The sequence below is a fragment of the Gallus gallus genome, chromosome 5 (assembly GCF_016699485.2).
Source record: "Gallus gallus isolate bGalGal1 chromosome 5, bGalGal1.mat.broiler.GRCg7b, whole genome shotgun sequence".
NCBI classification, from domain to species: Eukaryota; Metazoa; Chordata; class Aves; order Galliformes; family Phasianidae; genus Gallus; species Gallus gallus.
Window position 1 is genome coordinate 27857823 of NC_052536.1, and position 22643 is coordinate 27880465.

Genomic DNA, 22643 nt, shown 5'->3' on the forward strand with positions numbered 1-22643 from the left:
GAGAAGCGGAGGGGCTCGCGGCAGCTTCGGCCGCTCCCCGACACCGCAGGAGGGCAGAGCGCGGCCCCGCGCGCTGCAGCCGTTGGTTGGGGCTGCGCCCCGCTGCCCCCCGCAGAGCCGTCCCGCAGCCGCGCCGCGCCGTGGGGCGGCCCCGCGTCCACAGTGCCCGCACCGCTGCGAGCGGAGTCGCGGTGGGGTTCGGCAGGGTTACGGCCCAGAGCCCCGCGGAGCGGAAGGGCAGCACGCTGGGGGGGAATAGGCAGAATCCATCACGCACCCTTCCGAAGCTGTGTTTTACTAACTTAAAGTGAGGCGGCGGCGAGCCAGCCGGGATATGGCCGCGGGCTGAACGCGCAGAGCCGCGCGGGGACGAACGGGGGAGGGGCCGGGGGGGTGGGGGGAAAGCGCAGCTCGGAGCCGTTCTCGCAGGGACGCGTGGTTTTTTTTTCCCCCCTTTCTTGCCTTTTTTTTTTTCCCCCTTCCTCCCGAAAAGTTTGCGGGGCCGCCCCGCCGGCGGGTGACTCAGCCGCCGTGCTCTTCACCCCGCCCTCTCCTCCTCCTCCCCTTCCTCCCGCCGCCCCTCCTCCCGGGGTAAGGCCGAAACTCTATAAGTGCCATCGTCCGGGCGCGCAGCGAACGGCGGGCGGCGCGGGGCCGGGCAGGGCAGGGGCGGCACAGAGCCGGGCGGAGGCCGAGCCCTTCCCGCAGCGCGACCCCTCCACGCGTGCCGCTGCCCTCCGCGTCCCGCGCTCGCCCGACAACATGTCCACGGCCCTGGTGTCGCCCACCATCTTCGACCTGAGCGAAGTTTTATGCAAGGTAAGCGCCGCCGTCGGGGCGCTGCTTCATCCCGACTTCGGGAGGGCGCTTTTTGCTGTGCTCGCGTTTTTTTTAGTTTATTTTTCTTTTTTCTTTTCCCTCCCCGTTTCTGTTCGCGAGCGACCTTAGCGCTGGGGCCGGGAACGCTTCCCGCCGGGCCGGGCGAGGGCAGTTCGCGGGGCCGGGCCCCGCCGGAGCGGAGTGCAGCACGGCGCGGCACGCACTCCCGGGGCTGGGCGTGCACCGTAGCGCGCGGTCGTCCCGCGCGGCCGCTCTCAGCGCTTTCTTCGGAGCGGGCGCTGCGCGCGGGCCGTGGGGAGGGGCGGCCGTCGGGGCCGGGCGCGGGGAGGGCTTCCGCTGCGGGCGGCGGCGGCCCCTCCGCTCCGGGCGGTGCGAGTGACCGGCGCTCGCTTCCCTTCCTCCGCAGAGCAGCAAGATGCTGAACTACAGCCCCGCGGGGGTCGGCGGGTGCCTGCTGGACAGGAAGGCGGTGGGCACCCCGGCCGGCGGCGGCTTCCCTAGGAGGCACTCGGTGACGCTGCCCAACGCCAAGTTCCACCAGAGCCAGCTCCTCGGCGGCCTCAAAGGGGAGCCCGCGCCCGCGCTCGGCCCCCGGGAGAGCCGCTTTCGGGACCGCTCCTTCTCGGAGGGCGGCGAGCGGCTGCTGCAGCAGAAGCAGCCCGGGGGCCAAGTGAACTCCAGCCGCTACAAGACGGAGCTGTGCCGCCCCTTCGAGGAGAACGGCGCCTGCAAGTACGGCGACAAGTGCCAGTTCGCCCACGGCATCCACGAGCTGCGCAGCCTCACCCGCCACCCCAAGTACAAGACCGAGCTCTGCCGCACCTTCCACACCATCGGCTTCTGCCCCTACGGGCCGCGCTGCCACTTCATCCACAACGCCGAGGAGCGGCGCGCGGTGGCGGGCGGCCGGGAGCCCCCCGCCGCTGACAGACCCCGCCTGCAGCACAGCTTCAGCTTCGCCGGCTTCCCCAGCGCCGCCGCCCCCGGGCTGCTGGACAGCCCCACCTCCGTCACCCCGCCGCCCATGCTGAGCGCCGACGACCTGCTGGGCTCCCCCACGCTGCCCGACTGCGCCAGCAACCCCTTCACCTTCTCCAGCCAGGAGCTGGTCAGCCTCTTCGCCCCCAGCGTGGGGGTGCCGGTGCCCGGCGGGAGCTCCCCCACCGCCTTCCTGTTCAGGCCCATGTCCGAGTCCCCCCACATGTTCGACTCGCCGCCCAGCCCTCAGGACTCGCTCTCCGACCAGGAGGGCTATCTGAGCAGCTCCAGCAGCAGCCACAGCGGCTCCGACTCGCCCATCCTGGACACCTCCAGGCGCCTGCCCATCTTCAGCAGACTCTCCATCTCCGACGACTAAGCGGGTTCCTCCCGCTCCCCCCCTCGGTGGCGACGTTAAGCTGACCCCCCGCCCTCCCCCGTCCCCCCAGCTGGATGTTAACGCGTCCGCCTGCCTGTCGCGCACCCACCGGCTCCAACCTTAAGTGCCAAATTACGACGAGAAGCAATAACGTTTACAAAATTAGTGCCTTGTAACACTTTCACTGTGACTCTATTACCTCTCCGGCTGCAGAGGGCACCGCAGCTCTGCGCGCTTCCAGATGTGCGGGACGTGCCCGCGCCCGGCTCCCCCCGCCGGCCGCCTCCTGCACCGCCCCCCGGGCCCCCGGCTGCAGGCACGTGGCAGCGTTAACATCCAGCCCCCCGCCTCGCCCCTCCGCCTGCCCGCGGGGAGGGCGAGCTGAGAACAGAGCGGTTGTGACACGAGCGGGACTTCGGCTGGGAGGACGACGACGAGCGAAGAAGGCGGCAGAAAGCAAAAAAGAGGCGGACTGCGCTGCGAGAGTCTCGATTTTGGTGCTAAAAGTTCCCCGTGTATTCGTGTGACATCTTAACAACAAATAAAGAAATGGAGGGGGTGGGGCGGACGGAAGTCATTCCACACACACACACACACACACACACACACACACACACACACACACACACACACACACACACACACGTTCGTGTAAACAAAGTTCCAGTAGACATAGCTTTAATGGTTTTGCTCTAGAGTACCTTAGACCTATCTTAGAGCACTCACGCCGAGCTTTTATTATTATTTTGTTTTCTGGGTTTTTAATTTTTGTATAACTTCAGAAATTGGAGAGCAAATTTTGCTTGTCACTGCACAACAATATAAAAAAGCTTATTTAACTTATCAAAACGTATTTATTGCCGAAACCTATGCTTTTTTGTTAATTTTGTTCATATTTATCGGGATGATGAATCCATAGAATATATTCTTTTATGTTTAAATTATGATCTTCCATATTAATCTTAAGATTGTGAAGTGTCTTTTTCCTTTTTTTTTTCCCCCCACAGTTTAATATATTATACTACAATGACATTTTTTGTAACTTTACACTTTTTTTTGGTTATTTTATTTTAAAAAATGAAAAATTAATTTAAAAAAAAAAAAGCAAAAAGCTGTGTTTGGATTATTTATTTTAGAATTTCCCCCTCCTTTTTTTTTTTTTTGTGTTGGACTGCAAATTGAGTTAATGTGCTTCTTTGCCTTTCCTCTCCTCCTCCTCTTCCCCTGCCCTGGGTCTTGCCAAGTGGGCTATAGAATGTACATATGTGAGCTCTGTGCGAGGCAGCGTGGAAGGAAGACCTTTTTCTTCCTCTTTTTGTATAGTTTCAAGGAGAAAAGCCTTGAGCTCCAAGTGCCTATCTGAAGACATTCCAAATACAGTTTGTCTTTGCTTTTCTGTATCCAAGTTTGGAGTTTTCCTTGCCGAGGTGAACGGGACTGGCACAAAGAGAATAATGAATGTAATTTCCCCCCCCTCCCCCCCGTTACTGTTCACTACATTGCTTTCTCTTCCTCTTTGTGTGAGTTTATTTAAAAGAGAATCTCTTTTGTAACGACTGTTTGCAGTTTAAATCAATAAACCCCAAGTTTTTTCAAGAAACTGACAGTGGTTTTACTTGCAGAAAACGAGGTGCTGGCTTTAGGCGGCCACTCACACGCAGCTGTTTCTCTCCCTTTGCCGTGAGGCACCCACCAGGTGCTTGGCACCTCTGGGTGCAGCTGGTCGGCTGCCCAGCTCAGGGGTGCGAAGGTCAGCCCCGGTGAGTGCCTGGCCCTGGCCCGCAGCTCTCTGTCTCTTAGGGAGCCCCTGCCCGTCTCCACTCGCCCCCTCTGTCCCTGCTGGCTCACTCTCTACTCAGCGTAGCTCCTGCCTTGAGCTGGACGGCCCGTGCTGTGCTTTGGGTGGGGTTCCGGTTGGGTGCTGAGTGGTGTGGGTTTCCCAGACCTCTGACCCAGCTCATTAGTGGTGGTGGGCCTCGGTGGTGGAGTGGCTGTTGGGCACCTTGCAAGGGAGGAGAATGTAGATCCCCAGCAAAGTACGCACAGCTGATCCTAATGTTGCATTCAGGTCCTTGGACTCATGGGACCCTCAGCCACCAATCCCAGGAACTTTTGCAACAAGTGTTTGTATTTAGGCACTCCTCTTTGCCAGTGCTGCTCATGGCGCAGCTCTTGTTTTCTTCACCTCCGAGCTCTCTGGAGGAGGCTTGGTGCTCTGCATCTGAAGCTGTTCCAGCTCGCTTCCACATCGGGGGTGGAATATTGCTGCCGAACCACTGCTCGGCCAGTTGTCTTGACATGCCTTGACATTAGGGAGAGATGTTTCCTAACTCGTGTTGGAAGAGTTCCTGCAAAACAAAAGCTGTGGGATACCTCGAGGCTTGCACCAACACACCTTCCTGCTGCTGGCTTTGTGCAACGCGCTTTCTTGTGTGGTCTGGCAATGAAGGTGAGCTTGGTGGAGGAAAGATGGTGGAAGGGGAGCGTGGCTGCTAAGGGCTGGTTCCCATGAGCAGTACAAAAGCTGCATAGGGAGTTCACTTGGCAGATGCTGATGTAACTAGCATGCAGTATGGTCAACATGCAAGAGAAGAGCCGCCGGCGCAGCCCGGTAGTGCTCCATGGCCTACGCCAAGGATGTGCTGTGGCCTGGGAGGCCCGTGCCCAGCTGCAGCCTGGGCCTGCTCCTTCCCAGCTGCTAGGAGCAGAGCCTTGGCCCCAATGCACAAGGCTTGTCTGATCTGGAGAGGATCCGGAGCCTGTCACAGGGCGCATATGTGGAGCTGAAACTGCCTACTTCCTCTTTGGACTTTCTGCATGGCTCTTCAAACAATCTTTGCACAGTTAATAATTGATGAAGAAATAGCTGTACAGTTGCACGGTGCTATTGGTATGACAAACAACTGTGAAGCTGTGCTAGAAGTAGGTCTTTGTTTGCGGTGCTTGTATGCTTCCCTTGTCTTTCCAGGGCACTGGTTCTGGGATACCAGCACTGCTTTTCTTCTGTGAGTTTAATCTCTGCCACTTTGTGCTTTGCTTTTTGAAATTAACCCTGAGCTCGGTCACATGGGGAACAGAGAAGAGCTGAACAGGCACCATCAGGCATTTACTTTCTGTAATAATTTATGAGAGGGTGCGTGCATGTGAGAGCCCCCAGCAACACGGGGTTTGCCTGATCTGATATCATTTAGGTTCACTGTAGCTCGGGTGTATGGCAGCAGCTAGTCTGGAGGGACTTCTGCTCCCTTGGATGAGCTGCGAGTGCGTTGTTTCTCACAGGGTTCTCATCTGTCTCCCCTAGAGTTTGGCCGCATGTTTGTAATATCCTCACCAAGGCTCAGAAAGGTAGATAGCCCTTCCTGGAAGGATGATTGTGAGGGACATGCTCCTCTGATGTGAGGGCTTGTTGATGCTCTGGCTCATTTGTTCAGTGCATGGGACTCTCAGGTGGCCAGAAGGAAAGGGCTGAGCTGGCACAGTCGCTCCCACATGAGTGCATTGGTGCAATTTCCAAGTTGCACTTACAGCTCTTGCTGCCGTGCAGAGGGACGCTCGTGGTGTCTGTTCGGCTGTTCCTCATGCACTTCTAGTTACAGTCATGGATGTTTGCTGTGTCCCTGGCAGGGGCTTTTGTCCATGCCTTTGGGCAGCAGGCATTAGCTGATACACATTTTTTGGCTTAGAATTTGGGTAACTCTTGAGCTGCACCTTTACTGCGCCTAGATGTCTCTGAAAATTATAGCCAGCATGTATGGCTGTCTGTGCCAGTTGCCTCTCAGTCAGGAGGAATGCGGGGACTTTGATCTGCAGAGCTCCAGGTGGCTCCTATCCCATCTGGTAGCTGCCTTCCCCTTCCCAGCACCCATGGCAGCTGTAGGTGTCCCAGTAACTAGGCCACCTTGTTATGAGCCACATGTAGCTCTTGTTCTGAAACACCTTCAGTTTTGCAGCTGGGGGCTGTGGAAATGAAGCCTCTCATTTCTCAAGCATCTCTGTAGGTGAGAGGTGTGAAGTGGAATAGGGTTACTGTGTTGTTGTTCTTAAAGGTAACTGGTTATGGTCTAGTTTTGGCCAACCTTTGCCCAAAGCCGCTCATTGATAAGTGTGCCAGGATTGCACATAACAATAAAATAACACTTAAAAAAAAACCCTTGAAATGCTCAAAGTTCATCACTGTCATGAGATTGGGAGGCAGAAAAGAAAGAACTTGGAGAAACTCCTTCTCAGAGTATAAATACGCCTATAAGACCATTAAATGCAAATCTGGACTTACAATCTATATGGTTCCTGCTGGGAGGGCCTGGGCTGAAATGGAGCTGGGAGCTGCTGTTGCAAATCACAGAGGGAAGGATGGGCTGTGCCAGCCATCACAAAGTAGAGATGTGGTGGTGGGACAGAAACTGAAGGGACATGGTTAGAGATGGGAAGCGTGAGAAAAGCTAGAGATCAAGTCCACACAACATAGGACTGGCAAGGGTGGGAGATGCTGTGCTGTCTTGAGTCTGAAGACTTCCTAACTACTGGTGGTTGGATGCACGAATGCCACTAACTGTGTCTCTGCTGTGGGGCTCAAGCAGCAGTGTAGGGAAGGCCTGGATATTGCTGACCGTACACAATGTGATGAGTGTGCCCAGGGATAGGAATGAGTAGTAAGATGCAGTAATGCGTGAGAAAGCCACAGCATGCCCTTTACGCTTGCTAATTGCTACAATTTGTGTGGCCTGCATTGGGGAAATCTGGCATGTGCTTGAATCTGGAGAAAGAGGCTTTGGGAGCTGGAAGGAAGGAGGTGCAGCAGGCGGTGTGTGTGCCGGAGAGGCATCTGGACCCAGTGCCAACTGCATGCAGGGGCTTTGGGCAGGAGGAGGCTGGGAGGAAAGGGGAATATCCAGCACAGAGGATATCCTGAGGTGAGGGGCAGCAGATGGGGCAGGCATGCTCCTGGGAGAACCAGGAGGGGTGGGAGGCTCGCTCAGTGGGGACCTGGGGACAAGCGTCTCGGAGCAGCAGCCTTTGGGGCACTCAGCCGAAAATGTTAGAAGAGGATTCTTCTGGGTGATGTAAAATGTCTGTTGTCTGGACGCTCTGGCCTGTGGAGCAATGCCTGTTCCTCACAAAGCCTGCGCTTATTCCCTAGAATACTTCCAGAAGAAAAAAAAAAAAGTTCCTCTAAGACACCCTAAACCAATACCTGCTGTGACTAAGCCCTGTGGGCAGCTCCGCAGCTGATTTATATCCACCCCCTCCAAAGCGAAGGGGTTAGAGTGGAAACAGACGCCGCGTTAAACATAGCCGAGGGCACCCAGCAGCACAATTCTGCAATAAAGCGGGGAGGAAACGGGACTAAGGGGCGGCTGCTGCCAGGCATGACGCGGTTTCGTGTTTCCTCGTAGGCAGAACAGACCTCCTTTTGGCTGGTGCAGCTTTATGGGCTCGGTTGGGTTTATTATACTGCGAATGTTTTGAATTCCACGTCTTAATTTCCAGAGAGGCTTTGCTTGACTTTTGCTTTTTTTCCCCAGTTTTGATTTTTTTTTTTTTTTTTTTTTTTACTACCGCTGCCTTAACCTCTTCTTTTCAACTGGGTTTCAGTCTAAACTGCCGTTCTCTGAGCAAACACAGGGCCGGCGTTCCCGCTGCCTGGCCTTCAGCTGCAAATTAATCTCTTTTCATAGTTCCATTTTATGTCCGCCCACTCTCCCCACCGCATTAACTCAGTCAACACATGGAAGTGAAATTTTTCCATGCAGGATCCTGTGGGTTGTGAGGCTGTGAGCAACACGTGACTGCCGGCTCCAGAGTCTGCGTGCTCCTCTGGGTGGAAGGAAGCTTCCTCATCCCGCACGTATCCAGCGGGGGTCGGTGCAATGCAAAAGGCCACCTCTCAGCGTGGCTGTCCTGCCTCTCTGGGGCTTGTCGCCTTCCTGGAGCGGACGGTGATGACGCTGACAAAGACAGACGGAGTCTCGTTGGCCCTTATAGCGGCTGTGCTTTTTGCTTCTATGTGATTCCTTTCACGTGAAAGCCTGGGAGGACTTTCAAGTACTTTGAGCACTTGGCGAGTATAACCGTACCCGTTTCACAGGTTGAAGAACCCGTGAGACACACAACCGCTAAGTGAAAGAGATTGCCTGGGAGTGGCACAGCATCAGAGGAAGAGCTGCAAAAATAATCTAGGGCTCCCGATACTTTTTATCCCGTCTTAGTCTCCAGGCAACAGCAAATATTTCTCCCGAATGCTCTGGACGAGCAGATGCCAACGTTGATTCACAGGAAAAGGATGTAGCCACGCAAGCCCTAGAAGTGTTGTTTGGGATGGTAGCCACGGCCCCTGAGGAGACATTAATCCGTATGGAGCAAACGCCAGTGAAGTTATTTCTATTGCTGTATTTGCTATGAAGAGATTTCTTGAGCAGTCTAATGTGGAAGCCATCGTGATTCACCCCAATTATAGCTACAGTGAGAGAATAGACTGTGCTTCTCGGCTCTGGATGTGCTGCAAGGGCTCTGGGGCACGAGCAAAGTCCTGCTTTACTAAGACGTTGCAGCCACGAGAGATGAGGAAAGGTTATGTCCAAGGCCAACACGAGAGTGTAAAAAGCGTGCTTGTGCTTGGAAAAGGGTCAGTGCTGAAAATGTGCAAAGAGGTTCCCTGCTTATTTCCTCTCAGCCTCAGATCGTGTGTGCCATGTTTACGATAAACCTCATGATTTTAGACTTGCAAAATTATCAGGGGACTGAAAAGCCATGAACAAACCTAACTGACCCTCTCTTAAGAGTGCACAGCCAAAATACCTAGGGGAACTGCAGGAAACTATTTTCCTCTAAATTTAGTTAATGTGGCTTTGGATTCTCGGGCTGAATCTGCTGACCAAGATATTTTCCTTCTTCTGGCACTTTTCTGACCAGCAAAACACTTTCAACGTGCATGAAAACAGCGCTGGAAATGTTTTTAAACCCTCTGAAAGCTCGTTTCAAAAGCAGGCAGCCTGAGAGAACTGGAGGGCAGGCAGCTGGACGAGGCCAGAGGTCTCGTGATGGGGGCTGGAGACAGGCAGCCCATGGGCTTATCAGTGTATCATCCAGGTTGGCAGAGATTTCTAGTGAGTCATCTGGACCTTCACTCTTAACTATGACAGGACTGATCTCGGTATCCCCAAACCACCTCTCCGGCACAGAGAGCTGTCTTGCCTTAGTCTTGATGTCCCCAGTGCCAGCACTTCCTCAGCGTTCCCACCTCAGGGTAGTTCACTGCTCAGGCTGTTGTAACCTCTCTATAATTTCACCTCATATTTCCTCTGACCGTCTTCTGCGGAGGTTTATGGTCATCAGCTTCATGCCCCATCCCTTTTGCTTAACAAGACCAGAGCCCAGCTCCTAGATAAGTCCTTGCCGTTCTCTTCATCAGCCTGGTCCCAGGGGATCTGCTTCTCCAAACCTTTCTGCTGCTCTCTTTCCATGTCTCTTCCATGAATAAGGTGTCCTAAAACAGCCCTGTGCTTCACTTTCATCCTGGTTCTCCTCTCACTGATGCTGTTCTACCTCTTTTTCTGGTAGAATTTTGTGGGAATTCTTGGAAATGTATCCCTGCTGGGTTGCGCGTATGGGCATGCATGTAGGAATATCCAGCTCCGATGGGAGTGCCATGCTCTGCTGTCAGGCACTCAGAGGAAGCTGTGCTCCTGCCCTTCAGCTTTCCTTCCTGAAGGAGAGATTCTCATCCCTGTCCCCAGGGAATGCGGGCTTTGAAACGTAAGTTGATTTCTTCCCACTTATCATTATCTTTGTTTACATAAATTACAGCGCTTAACAGTGGCCATAAAATTATCTGTCCTTAAAAAAAAAAAAAAAGTCAGCTGTAGAGTTTGGCCCTGTGACCTCACCGATCAGCTCATTTCCAAAGGGCGAACATGCAGGGGAGAAAGAAACTGTTCCTTCCTATTGATTGCAGATGTTTGTCTCCCTTTTTTGGCAGCAACTGGCTTGCTTGGAGTCCCAGTGTTGGTCCCTGGGTCTTTCCCTGCACACTCCATAGCTCTGAATCGTTCTGCCCAGCCCTTGCATTTAGGTCGCTCAGCTTTTCTCACTGGCAACTGCCGTAAGTGAAGTTCTGCGTTGGGAAGCGGGATGCTGGATCACCTCTGGGTCTATTGCAAGCTAAAGTATTTTTTTGTAACGTGTCTTGCCTGGAAGCTGAAGGGCAGGCTGGTTGCTTTTCGTGAATTGCTCTTGACCCATGGTAAGAGCTCAGCAATGAGAATCTGGGTTCCAGTTGTGGTAAAGAAGGAAGACAATTAGGTGCCTAATGTCTCCAAAGGGGGGGGGGGGGAGGGGGAAGAGGCAATTCTATCTTATTTTAGGCACTAAACACAGCAACTATGAATCTAACTGCCTGCAAGGAGTCAGTGAGCTGGATAACCAGCAATATCAGATGGACCATTTTCTGGCAGCTGTAGCTACACCTAATATCTGTCAGTGGCTGAATGGAAGGGTGCAGGTTCTTGGGCCTGCTGTGCTCCTCGCTGTGAGAGGGAGGGGTGACCTGCACCTCTGTTTCCTATCATGCTGCTGGTTTATGGTCTGTAAAAACAAACAAACAAACAAAAAAACTTTGGCCCTCAGCTGATGTTACTTCTGCCCTCTGGCAATCTTTATAGGAGGCCTTATCGAAATTGGTGTAAAAATATGGATGACCCACAGAATGCTTACTAGGTCACCTCTATCTGTTCCTTCAATATTTCTTTCTAATTCAGTGTATGACTGTTGTCACATGTCAGATGATCAGCAAGTATAACCACCTTGGCTGATAGAACTACAAGCAATTAAGCCTTGAATGCCACAGGACTGTGAATGGAGGAGGCGAGCAACGTCAGAGGGTGTGAGATGGGGTTTTCAGTTCAGATACAAAGTACGTTCGATGCTTTCTGTCTTGTGTGGGCAACAGGGAACACAAGCTGGGTTTCAAAATGTGTGTGAGTCATGGCAGCAGTAAACCCAGCTGTGTGACAGAGAGCAATGTGCTCGGTGTGGGTTCCAGCTCCTGGAGTCTCTCAGCTCCCAGCATGCCCATACCAGGAACCTTGCTCCTGTATGGGACCCTCCAGCTCTGCAAACCTTATCCTCGGCCCAGCCAGGACCTCCTGTCCTCAGAGTCTAAAATCTCGCTATGAGTTACTTTCTAAAAGGCCCGAAGAAGTTCAAAAGCTATGCTGAGTTCAGTCCTTTAGGGGATGGAAAAACCCAAGCGTTGCAGTAAGTGCTGTCCTACCCAGCCCGTCACTGCTCCTCGCAAAGCTGTGGGCTTGCACGTAATGCCTTTGTCAGCTCGGAGTTTTGCTGCCACATTAACTGCTGCTCTTTTCATACAGGTGCTATGCTTTCCTATTGGGCCCCAGAGGCTTTATTTAGGCAGTGAAATGTCCTCTTTATTCATTGGTATATTGAAGACTGAGAGACAGCAGAGTTCAAGATTATAATTTCTATAGTCAGGATTTTGGAGGAAAAAAAAAAAATGCATTTTCTGCCTTTTTCCAGTATGTGGAGATTAGGTGTGGGCAGGCCAGAGCTGGCTCTAGTGTGGATCACTTCAGGTTTTGCATATCTGTTGCATGCGGCCTCTCTGGTGGGACTGGAGCTGCCCTGAGTCTTCCAGATGTCCAGCAATGAGGGGTGGTCAGGGATCCAGCCCGCTCCATCTCAGTGAAATATGAAAAGTAGACATGAAAAATGAATGCTGAAAAAGTAAAATTCAGTTCAGCTCCAGGTAAAGGCTATGTACAGCCTCCTTTTCAGTACTCCTTGAGTCGCAGAACTGACCCTGAACTGTTATCATTCAGTCTGCCAATAGAACAAACCACAATATTCAATATAAAGTAAAGAGGAGGGGAAGAAACCGCAGTTTGGCAGTGAGCATCTGAGCAGTGAGGAAACCAGTGCTGGTGGGGCCTGGAGTCTGGATTTGGAGAAAAGGGCCTCCAGCCCACGGGCTGTGCAGGATTTCAGGTGCTTCCAGTGCAGCTGGGGTGAGGGACCAGCAGAAAACCTCCTCCTGAAAGTGTCTGTGCTTTGTCTGGCTCTAAGTAGTGCTTTCTGGAGAACGAGACAAGAAAGCAAAGAAGGAGGAGAAAGGAGAAGAAAATGTAAGAAACGGAAAGAAAAGCAGAGGAAAGAAAGGGAAAGAAAAGGAACAAAAGGAAAAAGTAGCAAAACTGGTATCAGGAAAAGAAACACCAAGTCCCAAACAAACATGTTTGTGATAGAGGAAATGGATTTTTGAACCCTTGCAATGTTTGGTCTTTTGGGTTGTCAGCAGCGCGTTGCGTGCTGAGCACAGGGCAGTGTGATGGAAATACCTATGAAGGCAGCCCGACCGAGGTACTGTACCAGGAAATGCCCTGCTTTCTTGACTACCTCGCGCACGATACTATGGTTAAACCCAAGAGCGTGCCTCATCATAACATGTGCCTTATCGACCTTGCTATCTGATGACAACAGCAGCCCTCAGGAGACCAGACTGACATCATCCAAAACCTCAGTAGTTCAGAGCACAAACTGATGTAGCTAGGCTGCCCGCTGTGCAGGACTGTTTATCTGTTTGCACTGAACTTGCAGGCACTTTGTTAGAGGAATATAAAAATCAAGCCCAAACAGCTTTTTAAGAAATGTTTCTCGTAAACTATCACGCTATTTAGCACATGGATGAAAGGGTAAAAACCTCTTCCTCTGCATCCAAGTAGAAAGAGTCTGGCCTGCAGCTTTCTGCAGCGTTTGAGAGGGGGAGAGAAGCCCAGAACACCACTGCTGCCATAAGGAGAAGTGGCACCACCGGTGATTCGGTACCAGTCCCCATTCCCAGCCGGCCCGGATGTTCTCGGGTCTGGCTGCGGGGTTTGGGCTCACCCCACATGAGGCAGAGGCCAGCTGTCTGTCTGTCTGTCTGAGCTCTGCACCCTCACATCGAGGTCCAGGGCTGGGTGGCTCGCAGTCATGTTGGTCTCCTCATTTGGTTGCTGCCGGCTCACAGCAGCAAACCACATGGCTCTGGCCTCCTGGCCTCCTCTCTAATGCAAGATGAGGGGAATTTCTGCAGTAACAGAAATAAGAAACAGAAAATAGACCAGGCTCTTCTTGTGTAATATTCACAGAGTGCTCTGTTTTCAATTTGCTCTCCCTTTCCCGGCTTCTTCAAAACACCTTCTCTCATTTACGTCAGCACAGATTTACCACACCCCACTCGTTTCAGACCTGGATAGCCCCATGGAAAAAGATTACCAGCCTTTCGGAGTGCAGCTTTATGTCTCGGACAAAGGAAGATCATACGGGGCCGTATTTATTTGTGAGCCGCCTTTATATTTGCACGGCACCTAGCACAAGTGAGCCTGGAGTCTGCTGTACTACAAAATCGTTCTAAAAACAGTAAATGCTTTTAAGTGCTGTTTTTCTTCTTTTCTTTTTCCAAATTGCTAGACGAGCTTTCAGAGGGAAATGAAGCCGGATTTAAGCACTGAATGCATGCATAGCAACAAGAGGAGGGCCATCCAGCGCAAGGATGCTAAGTGTCCCTTTACAGCCCCCATTGAGGCCCAGCACCCACCTCCCGGGGCGATGCAGGGCATGGCTGTGCCATGACCCCGGGCGAGGAGCAGCTTCCCCGATTCCACTCCGGAAGGTTTGAGAGGTACAAATCTGCACTGGGATCTGGGGAACGGGGAAGCATTGCCAGGAGTCGGGAGCCGTTCTGCGGCCAAGCTGTCGGCTGGTGCTACCTCTGCCTGTATGGGAGGCCGAGGTGACGCTGGGACTCTGGCCACCGGCCCTGCTCTGTGCTCTGACTCCTTCAGGAGCTGGTTTGCAGAAGAGGCCTCCACCTTGCAGGCAGTGATGCATCCTCACTGCACTCTCACTGCCCTCACAGATTGCTGGCTCCTAACCTCCCACCCACCTGTGCAGCTCCAGTGGCGATGTGGTTGGTATGACTAACCTGGCAGGTACAAGCGTGAGCAAAGGTTTTGTTGTGTCACAGAGTGCAGCACACTGAGAGCACGTGCATGGGAATTACCTGGCGCACGTCTGCTTTTCTCATGCCCCTGAATATAAATATAACACAGGCGTGAGCTGAGGCCCATCACAGGTGTCTCCTAGCGCTCCAGGAAGCAAAGCTGGAACTTCAAGGCAGTGTTGCTGTGAACACTTGCTGTACTTAGGCTGGCCTTTCATGCTGCTATAAATCCTCACCGCTACCAAGGGAGGTGGGGGATTGAATACCACCCAACAAAAGAAAAAAGGTTTGTTTATGGCCAGCAAGTAAGGAAAATTGACTCGATGCAGGTCTGGCTCAAGAGGAGTGCTGGAAAAGGGGTCTGGGGGAAATAAAGCCCCTTTGGACACAGCGTTAGCTAAACCCAGCTATGCCACGGGGTTGCAGAACGCCTCCCATAACTGGTGTGGGTAGCTGAAAGCGTTTCTCTGAAGCATGCTGTTATTCTCCATTTTGCTGGACATACTTCTTGGTCTTTGTGAACTTCAAGATACACTGAGAATGTATTGTGCCACAGGGGGAAGCGTAGAGAAAGACTTGATTAGAAGGTGGAATAATTTTAAATCCCTTCTTCTGCAGTACAGTCTAAAACATTCCCCTTCTGAAGCATGCTTGGTTTGACTCTGCCTGATAACCCTGACGCTTATCTGGCCCTGCTCTGCTCTTTCTTTTGTGGTTTGTTTGATTTACTCACATCATTGCTAAAAATGTTATAAAAAAAATAACGTTGTATAAACAGCACCCTGAAAGGCGGTTGAGACGGGCTCAGTAAGAAACAGGGGTGGAGTTTCTCAGGTTTAGGGACAGCGTCTGGACCTGCTTTCCTCGAGAGGAAAAGCCCTTGAACGGCTCTTGCGCGATATGCTGATGGTCTGAGTACCCGCATCGCAAACTCCCCAGGACAATTGCCACCGATCGACCACTGACGGGCCGTCTCCACAGAGCGGCCGAGGAATGAATGAGTCATGGAAGCTGCATTCCCCTTCCCTCTGCTTCCCCGGCCGTCCCGAGGAGGTGCCTTGACAACAGCAGAGGGAAGTTAGCACTGCTCTTTTTCATGCTGCGAAACAGCGATCAAACAAAGCTCTCCCGCTTCCACCCTCACCAAGGCAGCGTTTTTTATTAGTGCTACCTAAATGTTGTTGTACTGAAAGAACAAAGTCAAGCAGGGCTAGGCACATTACTTTGTTAAGTAATTGATTCCGTGCTCCTTCGGGCCAACAAAAAATGTATCTGCAAATGGCTTTAGCAGAAAACAGGCAGAAATATTGCCGTGTTTAGGTGCTGCGGCATCTAAATGCTGTTTTTCGTTTTCGAATGATTTTGCCAGGAGTGGGTTTGGTTACATTTTAATCGTTTCTAAATGAAACAAACCTGAAGAAAAAAGAAAACGAAAAGGAAACAAACAGGTTAAATGTTTGGCGCTTTCTTGAGTAGAGAGTTCCTATGTGAGAGGAAAAAAGAAGAAGGTTCCATTCAACGAGGAAACGGAATTCTTTCTATTTGCCATCTGCCTGGAACAGTGATCGGTTATTCACACAGCTCCGCTACTGCAGCTCAGATAGAAATACCAGCAGGCCCAAGCACGGAGGGATTCAGAATTTCCCTTGAGGTGTTTTCAAGTTAAAAAACAACAATAACAAAGCGTGACTTTAAAAGGTTTAAAGGAATTTCTCTCTCAGCACCGGTAGCATACAGGGCTAAGGCAGTGGAGGGCTTGCCTTAGCCACGGCCCTTGTGCTAGGAAGGTGCCCTGATGCTGTGCCCTACCCCAGGCACCACGCGGCCATCTCCTGCTTGGCTCTGAGGCGTGGGCTTTGCATTGCTAGTGGAATTTGGATGTGTCCTGGGGTGGCAGTCAGATGGATGGACGTAGCTCAAATGACTGCACCAAATACTTCCACGCTGGAGCTTGTCCTGGTTTTTATGCTATGAGGGGATCCAGTTGTGCCAGAATATGCTGTACGGATTTAGTGCTGAGCTGTGACTCAGCACCCATTAGAGGTTTTTAGCTTGCATGCCTGCGACGTGAGGTTGCACAGACACAGCGTTGAGCAAAGGAGCATGGTCACGAGAGCTGTGACGGTGGTCACACCTCACCTCTTCGTGAGGGCCTCTGGCAGCAGGTGGGGGCCAGATACCCTGGAACCCTCGTGGAAGGTGCCCTTGCCTAGCCTTGCTCCGAGCCTTGCTGCTACCGTGGGCAGAAAATGCCAGGGCAGTCTCCTTACCTGCACCCAGCTGCTAATGACAATCAGGGCCAACCCCTGTCTGTGTCCGGGAGTGCACAGGGCAGGGCAAGCGGCGATGGAGGCCTGGCGCTGGGCCGGGCCGCAGGGTGGGAGGGCGGCCCGAGGAAGGCCTGTGCTTGCAGCCACAGCTCTGTGCGTCAGCACCGGGCAGGGCCCGCACGTAGGGCTGCCTGCCGCAGCATGCCCCATCACAGCGCTCGCCTCGCCAGCCAAACCTGGCAGTGCCCCGGCACGAAGCCGCGCGTTTGAGAACACGGCGTGCCGGGCGTTGTTAGCCACACTTCCGCTGTGGTTTGTTTTGTTCCTGTGCTGCTGCACAAGCTCAGGCTGCTGGGGCGGGGGGACGCCGTGCCTCTCGCAGGGCGTGTGGGCCGCCCTGGCTCTGCCGTCACACGCGGCCCTGTGCTTCAGGTCATTAGTGGGAGGGACGGAGAGCTCAGGGGCCGTGGGAGCACTGGATTAGGACGAGGCGTCCTCTGGGAGCTCTCACTTCTGTTGGTTGAGCTCCGGTGCTCCCGAGGAGCCTTGCCAGTGTTGTGCAAGGTGCCATGTGGGGAGCGCTGGGAAAACAGCAACTTAACCTGGGAGAGCACAAGGAGAAGTGACGCAAAAGTGTAGGGAACAACGCTCTGGGAACTGTTCTGCTGGAAAGGGCTGTGTGATGCACCAGTTTTGCAACACTGCCCTTCGATGGGGCGTCATCCACATTTGCAGAGCCAGCAAGTTTAGGCTGCTGCAATGTGCCTTCCTACGGTCACATCCTACACCCATCTGGAGATGGCAGCTACTGCAGGAACACAGCGGTGGGTTTGTTTGGGGCATCGTCTCCTTGGGAGCACGCGACATTCCTGCACCTCCAGGATGTGTCCTGATGGCTCATGGGCTCCAGGAGGGTCGGGGATTGGTTACTTCCTGTAAATTACCGGAATGGCCCACAATTAGCTTTAATGAGCGTCTCCTTTCCCTTTACAGACTGTCACAGCAGCTCTCAGCAAGAGCTTTTGCACGAGAGTCCTCGGGTTAGGAAAGAGTAGGTCTCTGCAGGGCAAGGGGGATGTACCAGGATGCTGGAAACCACTGTCTCTGCCAGGACTCAGCTGAATTTTCTGGTTTTTCAGGGCTCCTCGTAAAGCCAAATCTTGGAGATACTGAAGTTTTGTGGATCGTTATGATTTTGATCCCCAGAAGAAGGAAAGCACCAAAAGGGATTTCTGGAAGTGCCACGTGATTCCTTTCCTACTGAGCAAAGTATTTTCTTATTGTAGAAATTGAATGGATTTGTTAATTGCATTTTGGGTTATCCCGGGCTCTAGATAGATTGTCCTTTACTCAAGTCAATGTAAATAAACACAGCTCCTCTGAACCCCTGCCTAGGTAAGCCAGATTGAGAGAAGCTCATATGAATGGTATTATGGGCTGATGGCTACCGCAGGGACATAAGGTTAGAGCTGGGCTCCATTCTATGCAGAAATGGGGACTGGTCTGTAAAATGGATCAAATGGTTCCCAGCTCTCTAAAGCACTTTGGAAGCAAGTTGTGGTTTCGAATGTGTTTGTAGCTCCCTGCGTAAGAAAAGTGTACAGATAAGCTTTAGAAACTGAGGGAGTGTCTTGAGTGCTAAAAGAAGGTTTTTTAGTACAAAAAGTACTCAAGCTCAAATTGAATCAAATTCATGTTTCATTCTAGGAATCACTGAAATTATAGAAAAAGAAAAAACAAACAACATACCCCCGTCACAGTACTTTACCAAATCTCAGAAGTAACCAAAAACACCCGATAAACACTGTGCTATGCAAGAAGCTCAGTTTTATTTCCAGACAACTAGATAAGATGATCTTAACAGAGCTGTTAACTTGTGAGTAGATCTGTAACTCTGTGTTGACAGTAACCACATTAACTGCATTTAGGGTAAATGCAGAACACCAAACTGGCAGTGATGCATCACTTACGCCCTATCTATGCTGTATTTCAAGCGCAAGTGGTACTTGGCTAGTGGGTTGGCCTGGCAGCTTGAGAGCAAATCTGCTTGCTGCACTGGTTTGTGTTTAGCAGCCTGAAAGGCACTGGTGCTGTTTCCAGCTGTTTGGGACACATGTGTGCAAGCGATGTATTTGATGAGAATACACATCTTGTTGAGATAGGTTAAAACTGAAAGCGTGGGGGGAGATGAACCTGAGAGGGTTCCTGGCAGTGTTTCTTCTGCAACTCAGCTTCTTGAATCAGCAGCTTGGGAACAAATTGCAACATGGTCCTTAGAAACGTCATTGCTGTATGGGTTGAACTGGCTATTTGCGCAGGAGCCTCTGATGTTGCACTGTTGTGCAGAAGTAGCGTTGTCTCTATCTGCTCGTAATCTGACTGAGGTGGGTGGGGCTAAACTGTATTGAGCCTCTGTCGCTGCTTGGGTAGATCATGCAGGGCACGCATTTCACGTGGCACCCGCCGCAACCACGTGGGCGCAACCATGGCCGCACAGCCTACCTCTGGCCCCTCAGCATCTCCTCTGCACTCGTCCTTACCCCCATGCCAGGAGAAGTCTGACCTCGCCTGCAGTGCCCTGCTGTGCTGCCGGCCGTGGCCTCCATGGTGGGAATCCAACCTGACCTTCCCGGCCCCTGCTGTTCCTGCCCTGTCCCATTCAGAAACTGTTAATCATCCTGAACTACTTACGGGTTTTGTGATCTCAAACAGGGCTTGAACTCAACTTTCTAGAGGTGAAAACATAACGTCTTACTGTAACTCATTTTACCAGCCAATCCTATCCTGAACCTAGCAATATTTTAATCACAAAATCCAACCTCAAAACCCACAGCATTTTCAGTTACTGTATTTCATCACCACACAGCTCAAAACAACTCTTTTTTTTCAACCACCCTTGTTTTTTTTACAGTGAATCACAAACCATGGAACTTAACAGACGGAAAAGACCCGGAGAAATTCTCTCTCACTGACCCTGGTGTATATAAGGAATAATATAATTAGAGTAAAAAACGTCTCTTTACAGTCGCACGGGTATAGCAGAGTTCTAGGAGTCAGCCTCCTCTTTGTTGAGACAGATAGACCATCCTAAACAAGCAAAAAAGCACTGGTGCTTCAAAATGGTTGTGGTGATGCCTGTTTAAATCAGCCTAAGGAACGGAGCACTTTTTTTCCCCAGAAGGCAATTCCATGCTCTGCGAGATTTTACCATTACGCTTTATTTCCTGGTAGGTCTCCTGCTGCTCACTTTGCTGCTATTCTTGGCCATGCCTCCTTGAATCACACCAAGGAATAATTAACAATAATATAACTCTGGGTGTCAGCAGGTTTTGCCCACCAGAAGAATGTTAGCCATCATGAATGCTCTGTGCAGTACCCACTAATATTGTTCAGCTGTTCCTGGGAAGGCTGGTCCCTCTTAGTCACTGGTTTATTGGTGAGAAAACTGGGACACGGGAATTTAAACTCTCATAGAAAGACTACAGGACAGCCAAGGGAGAACACCTGATCTTCGGGCTGTCACTCCTAAGCAACAGCCACCTTTCTTCCCATGGTGATTACACTCCTGAGAATCAATGGGTGTTTCACAACTGATGATGTGTTTACAGTTCCCAGCCTCAGTGTGCCCAGCCTTAGAGGTGCTGGGACAATGACTTATAGTGCATGTAGTGCTTGTACTGAGGGGCTGAAATGGGGCCTTCAGCCCTGGGCTGCAATCCCAGCCTCACTGGCAGTGAAGTAAATCGGAGTTACTCTGGAGTGAAGGACGTGCATCCAACAGCACCATCTGGCCCACACAACTTTGTGTAAAGCATGGCCCTTGTGTTTGGCATTGTTAGCCCCTGTTGGCATCCATGCTGGCAATGGCCATGCCTGGGGTTGCGCCGGAGGGGATGTGCAGAGCTTTCCCACCACCATCTCCGCAGGCCCCTCCAGGGCAGGACAGATCCAGCCGTGACCCAAATGGAATACCCTTTGCGCCTTGATCAACTTCATGCATCTTCCTATCTGGGGGCTTGCAAAATTAGCACTCAAAGATTTTCCCCCAGCCCTGTTCCCTCTAAGTTACACCCACATTTTTCTCATGAGTGACTCACTGTTAAAACAGAATGTTTCTCCAGCTAGAATTCTATGCTATGTATTAGAAACAGCTGAGCTGCCGTAATAGCAAGTTGCCTGGGTGTCTGTGAGACCATGTGTGCCTGAGTGTATGGACATGCACACATGTGTACATATGCTTTCTGTTTTCAATTTGAGTTTCTCTTTTGCCCTTTCCACTCCTTTTCCTTTCAGTTTCTTCTATTTATTTATTTTCCCCCCTCCCCCTCTTCTTCTGTGCATGTAAAATATATCCACAAACACATTCAGGGTTTGAAGAGCAGTATCAAATGACCTCATCCATTCATTTGTGGATAAACAGAAGGAAGACCATGGAGTTATTTCATGTGGTGCAAGAAAAAAGAGTTAAACCAGATCAGTTTAAGTTAAACAAAGGAAAGCTTGAAATGAAACAACAGGAACAACATCCTTGGTTTGTTAGATTGAGGCATAATTACTTTCTCCGGAGCAATGATTGTGCATTGGAGTGACAGTGCTGCTGTGTGCACCTCTGAAATCAGCACACAGTAAGTCACGGGGGCAGAGCTGTCAGATGGCAGGTTTCTTGGGGTGATAAAAAGGCCATATGTGAGGTTGATGTAAAGGAAAATTCCAATGACTGGGCGCAGTATTTAGAGAACATAAACAAGAGGGTTGAGGGTAGGACATGCTCATATGTAAAGGTTGTTCCCACTTACGTTACCACCCACTGAAGCCTTCCCCAGAAATCTCATACAATCAGTCCCTTTGCGAAAGTTACAAAGCCAGGTAGGTTGGGGATGTGCTGAAGGTAAGAACTGTTCTGGGAAGCTAACCCCACAGCACATCTGCCATTCAGCCTGAAGGAGCACAGCGCTGTCTTTGTGATATGGTGCCACGAGGGCACACGTCTCTATTCCACTCCCACCTCTGCCATCTTCTGCCACTGTGTCCCAGCTGATGCCATCATGGCTGCCAGGGCACCCTGCTCTCACCTGTGCACCGGGGTGGGGAAACAGATTTGGTTGCTTTGTTGCGGCCAGAAGGGCTTCAGCTGTGGGCTGTACAAGGCAGGAGCAGACCTCCTCCACCTACTGCTCTGCAGCAGCTGAGGGCAATGAACAACTTAACAGGCCAAACAGGTAGGGCAAGCACGGTGGCAGGGCAAGTTCCCCTCACACTTGCTCCACCACCTACAGCACTGGGGCTGAAGTCTCTACTTGAATGAAAGTGCAAGTGTTAGGTGTGGTGTATGAGTTATGCATGAAAAGATTAATGTGTTTAAGGGTAGAGCCTCAACTACCAGCTAACAGCCATGAATGAGCCTTGGGGCGAGCCCAAGCCAGCTTCCACTCCAGCCAATAGAGGTATGTATGGTCTTTTGGCTTCAGTGGGAACAGGATGAGGTCCTTCATGGCCAGCCAAGGAGCGATTAGTCTAATGATGTAATAGTGCTTGTAACTGCCTGCTCAGGCTTAATTCAGCTCTTTTGTGAACAGGCATTATGGCAGATTGTAATTATGTGATCACACACTATTTGCTCTACAAGAAGCTGCCTCATTGGAAGCCCATGTGGGTGGTGAGGCAGGCTGAGGTGAGGGCAGCAGGGCCTGCTCCAGCCCCTCAGCGTTGTCCTGCCTCCCACTGCAACGGGCTTCCTGCAGGGTCTTCAGCAAGAAAGCATTCCAATGTCTGCACGGAGTTCAGGTTTCACCAGCAGCACAAGCCTGACTTTTTTTCTAAATATAGGAACTTGGTTCTGCCATCTTACTGATCTCTGAGCATAGCTTTATGTAAGGGGCAGTCAACAAGCATAATAGCTTTAGGTTTAAACTGCTTTTACAGCCTATCCAGATCCATGTGAGGATCCCTTGGCTCGTCTGCCAAGGCGTGGTGGCGCACCTATCTGCTGGCAGCTGCAGGCTGGATTGCTGTTGGCAGCAATAGCAGTTGAAAACAAAAGGTTTTATCTCCTTGATCTTACACCACATGCTCTCTCTGCTTCTGGCCATCTTTCCAATCTCACCTTCTACTTCATTTAAAGTGCTCCAGGGACTCTGCTGGCCTGGCTTCCAGCATCCCCAAAACAGGTAGCTGAAAG

General features: G+C 51.5%; 1 protein-coding gene and 1 long non-coding RNA gene across 2 annotated transcripts in view; both read left to right on the forward strand.

The window, feature by feature from the left end:
- Positions 1 to 634: 634 nt before the first annotated feature.
- On the forward strand, positions 635 to 3797 carry ZFP36L1 (ZFP36 ring finger protein like 1). The gene is made up of 2 exons (NM_001319031.2): positions 635 to 819; positions 1247 to 3797. Exons 1-2 carry the CDS (start codon positions 763 to 765, stop codon positions 2195 to 2197), a joined length of 1008 nt encoding a protein of 335 aa, NP_001305960.1. The 5' UTR covers positions 635 to 762; the 3' UTR covers positions 2198 to 3797.
- An 8294-nt stretch (positions 3798 to 12091) lies between these two features.
- The window catches only part of LOC101749146, a 64456-nt gene continuing 53904 nt past the window's right edge, over positions 12092 to 22643 (forward strand). Inside the window, exons 1-3 of the long non-coding RNA XR_006939521.1 lie at positions 12092 to 13569; positions 13664 to 13874; positions 17605 to 21684. This is a non-coding gene — a long non-coding RNA (uncharacterized LOC101749146). The remainder of the gene's footprint in view (positions 13570 to 13663; positions 13875 to 17604; positions 21685 to 22643) is intronic.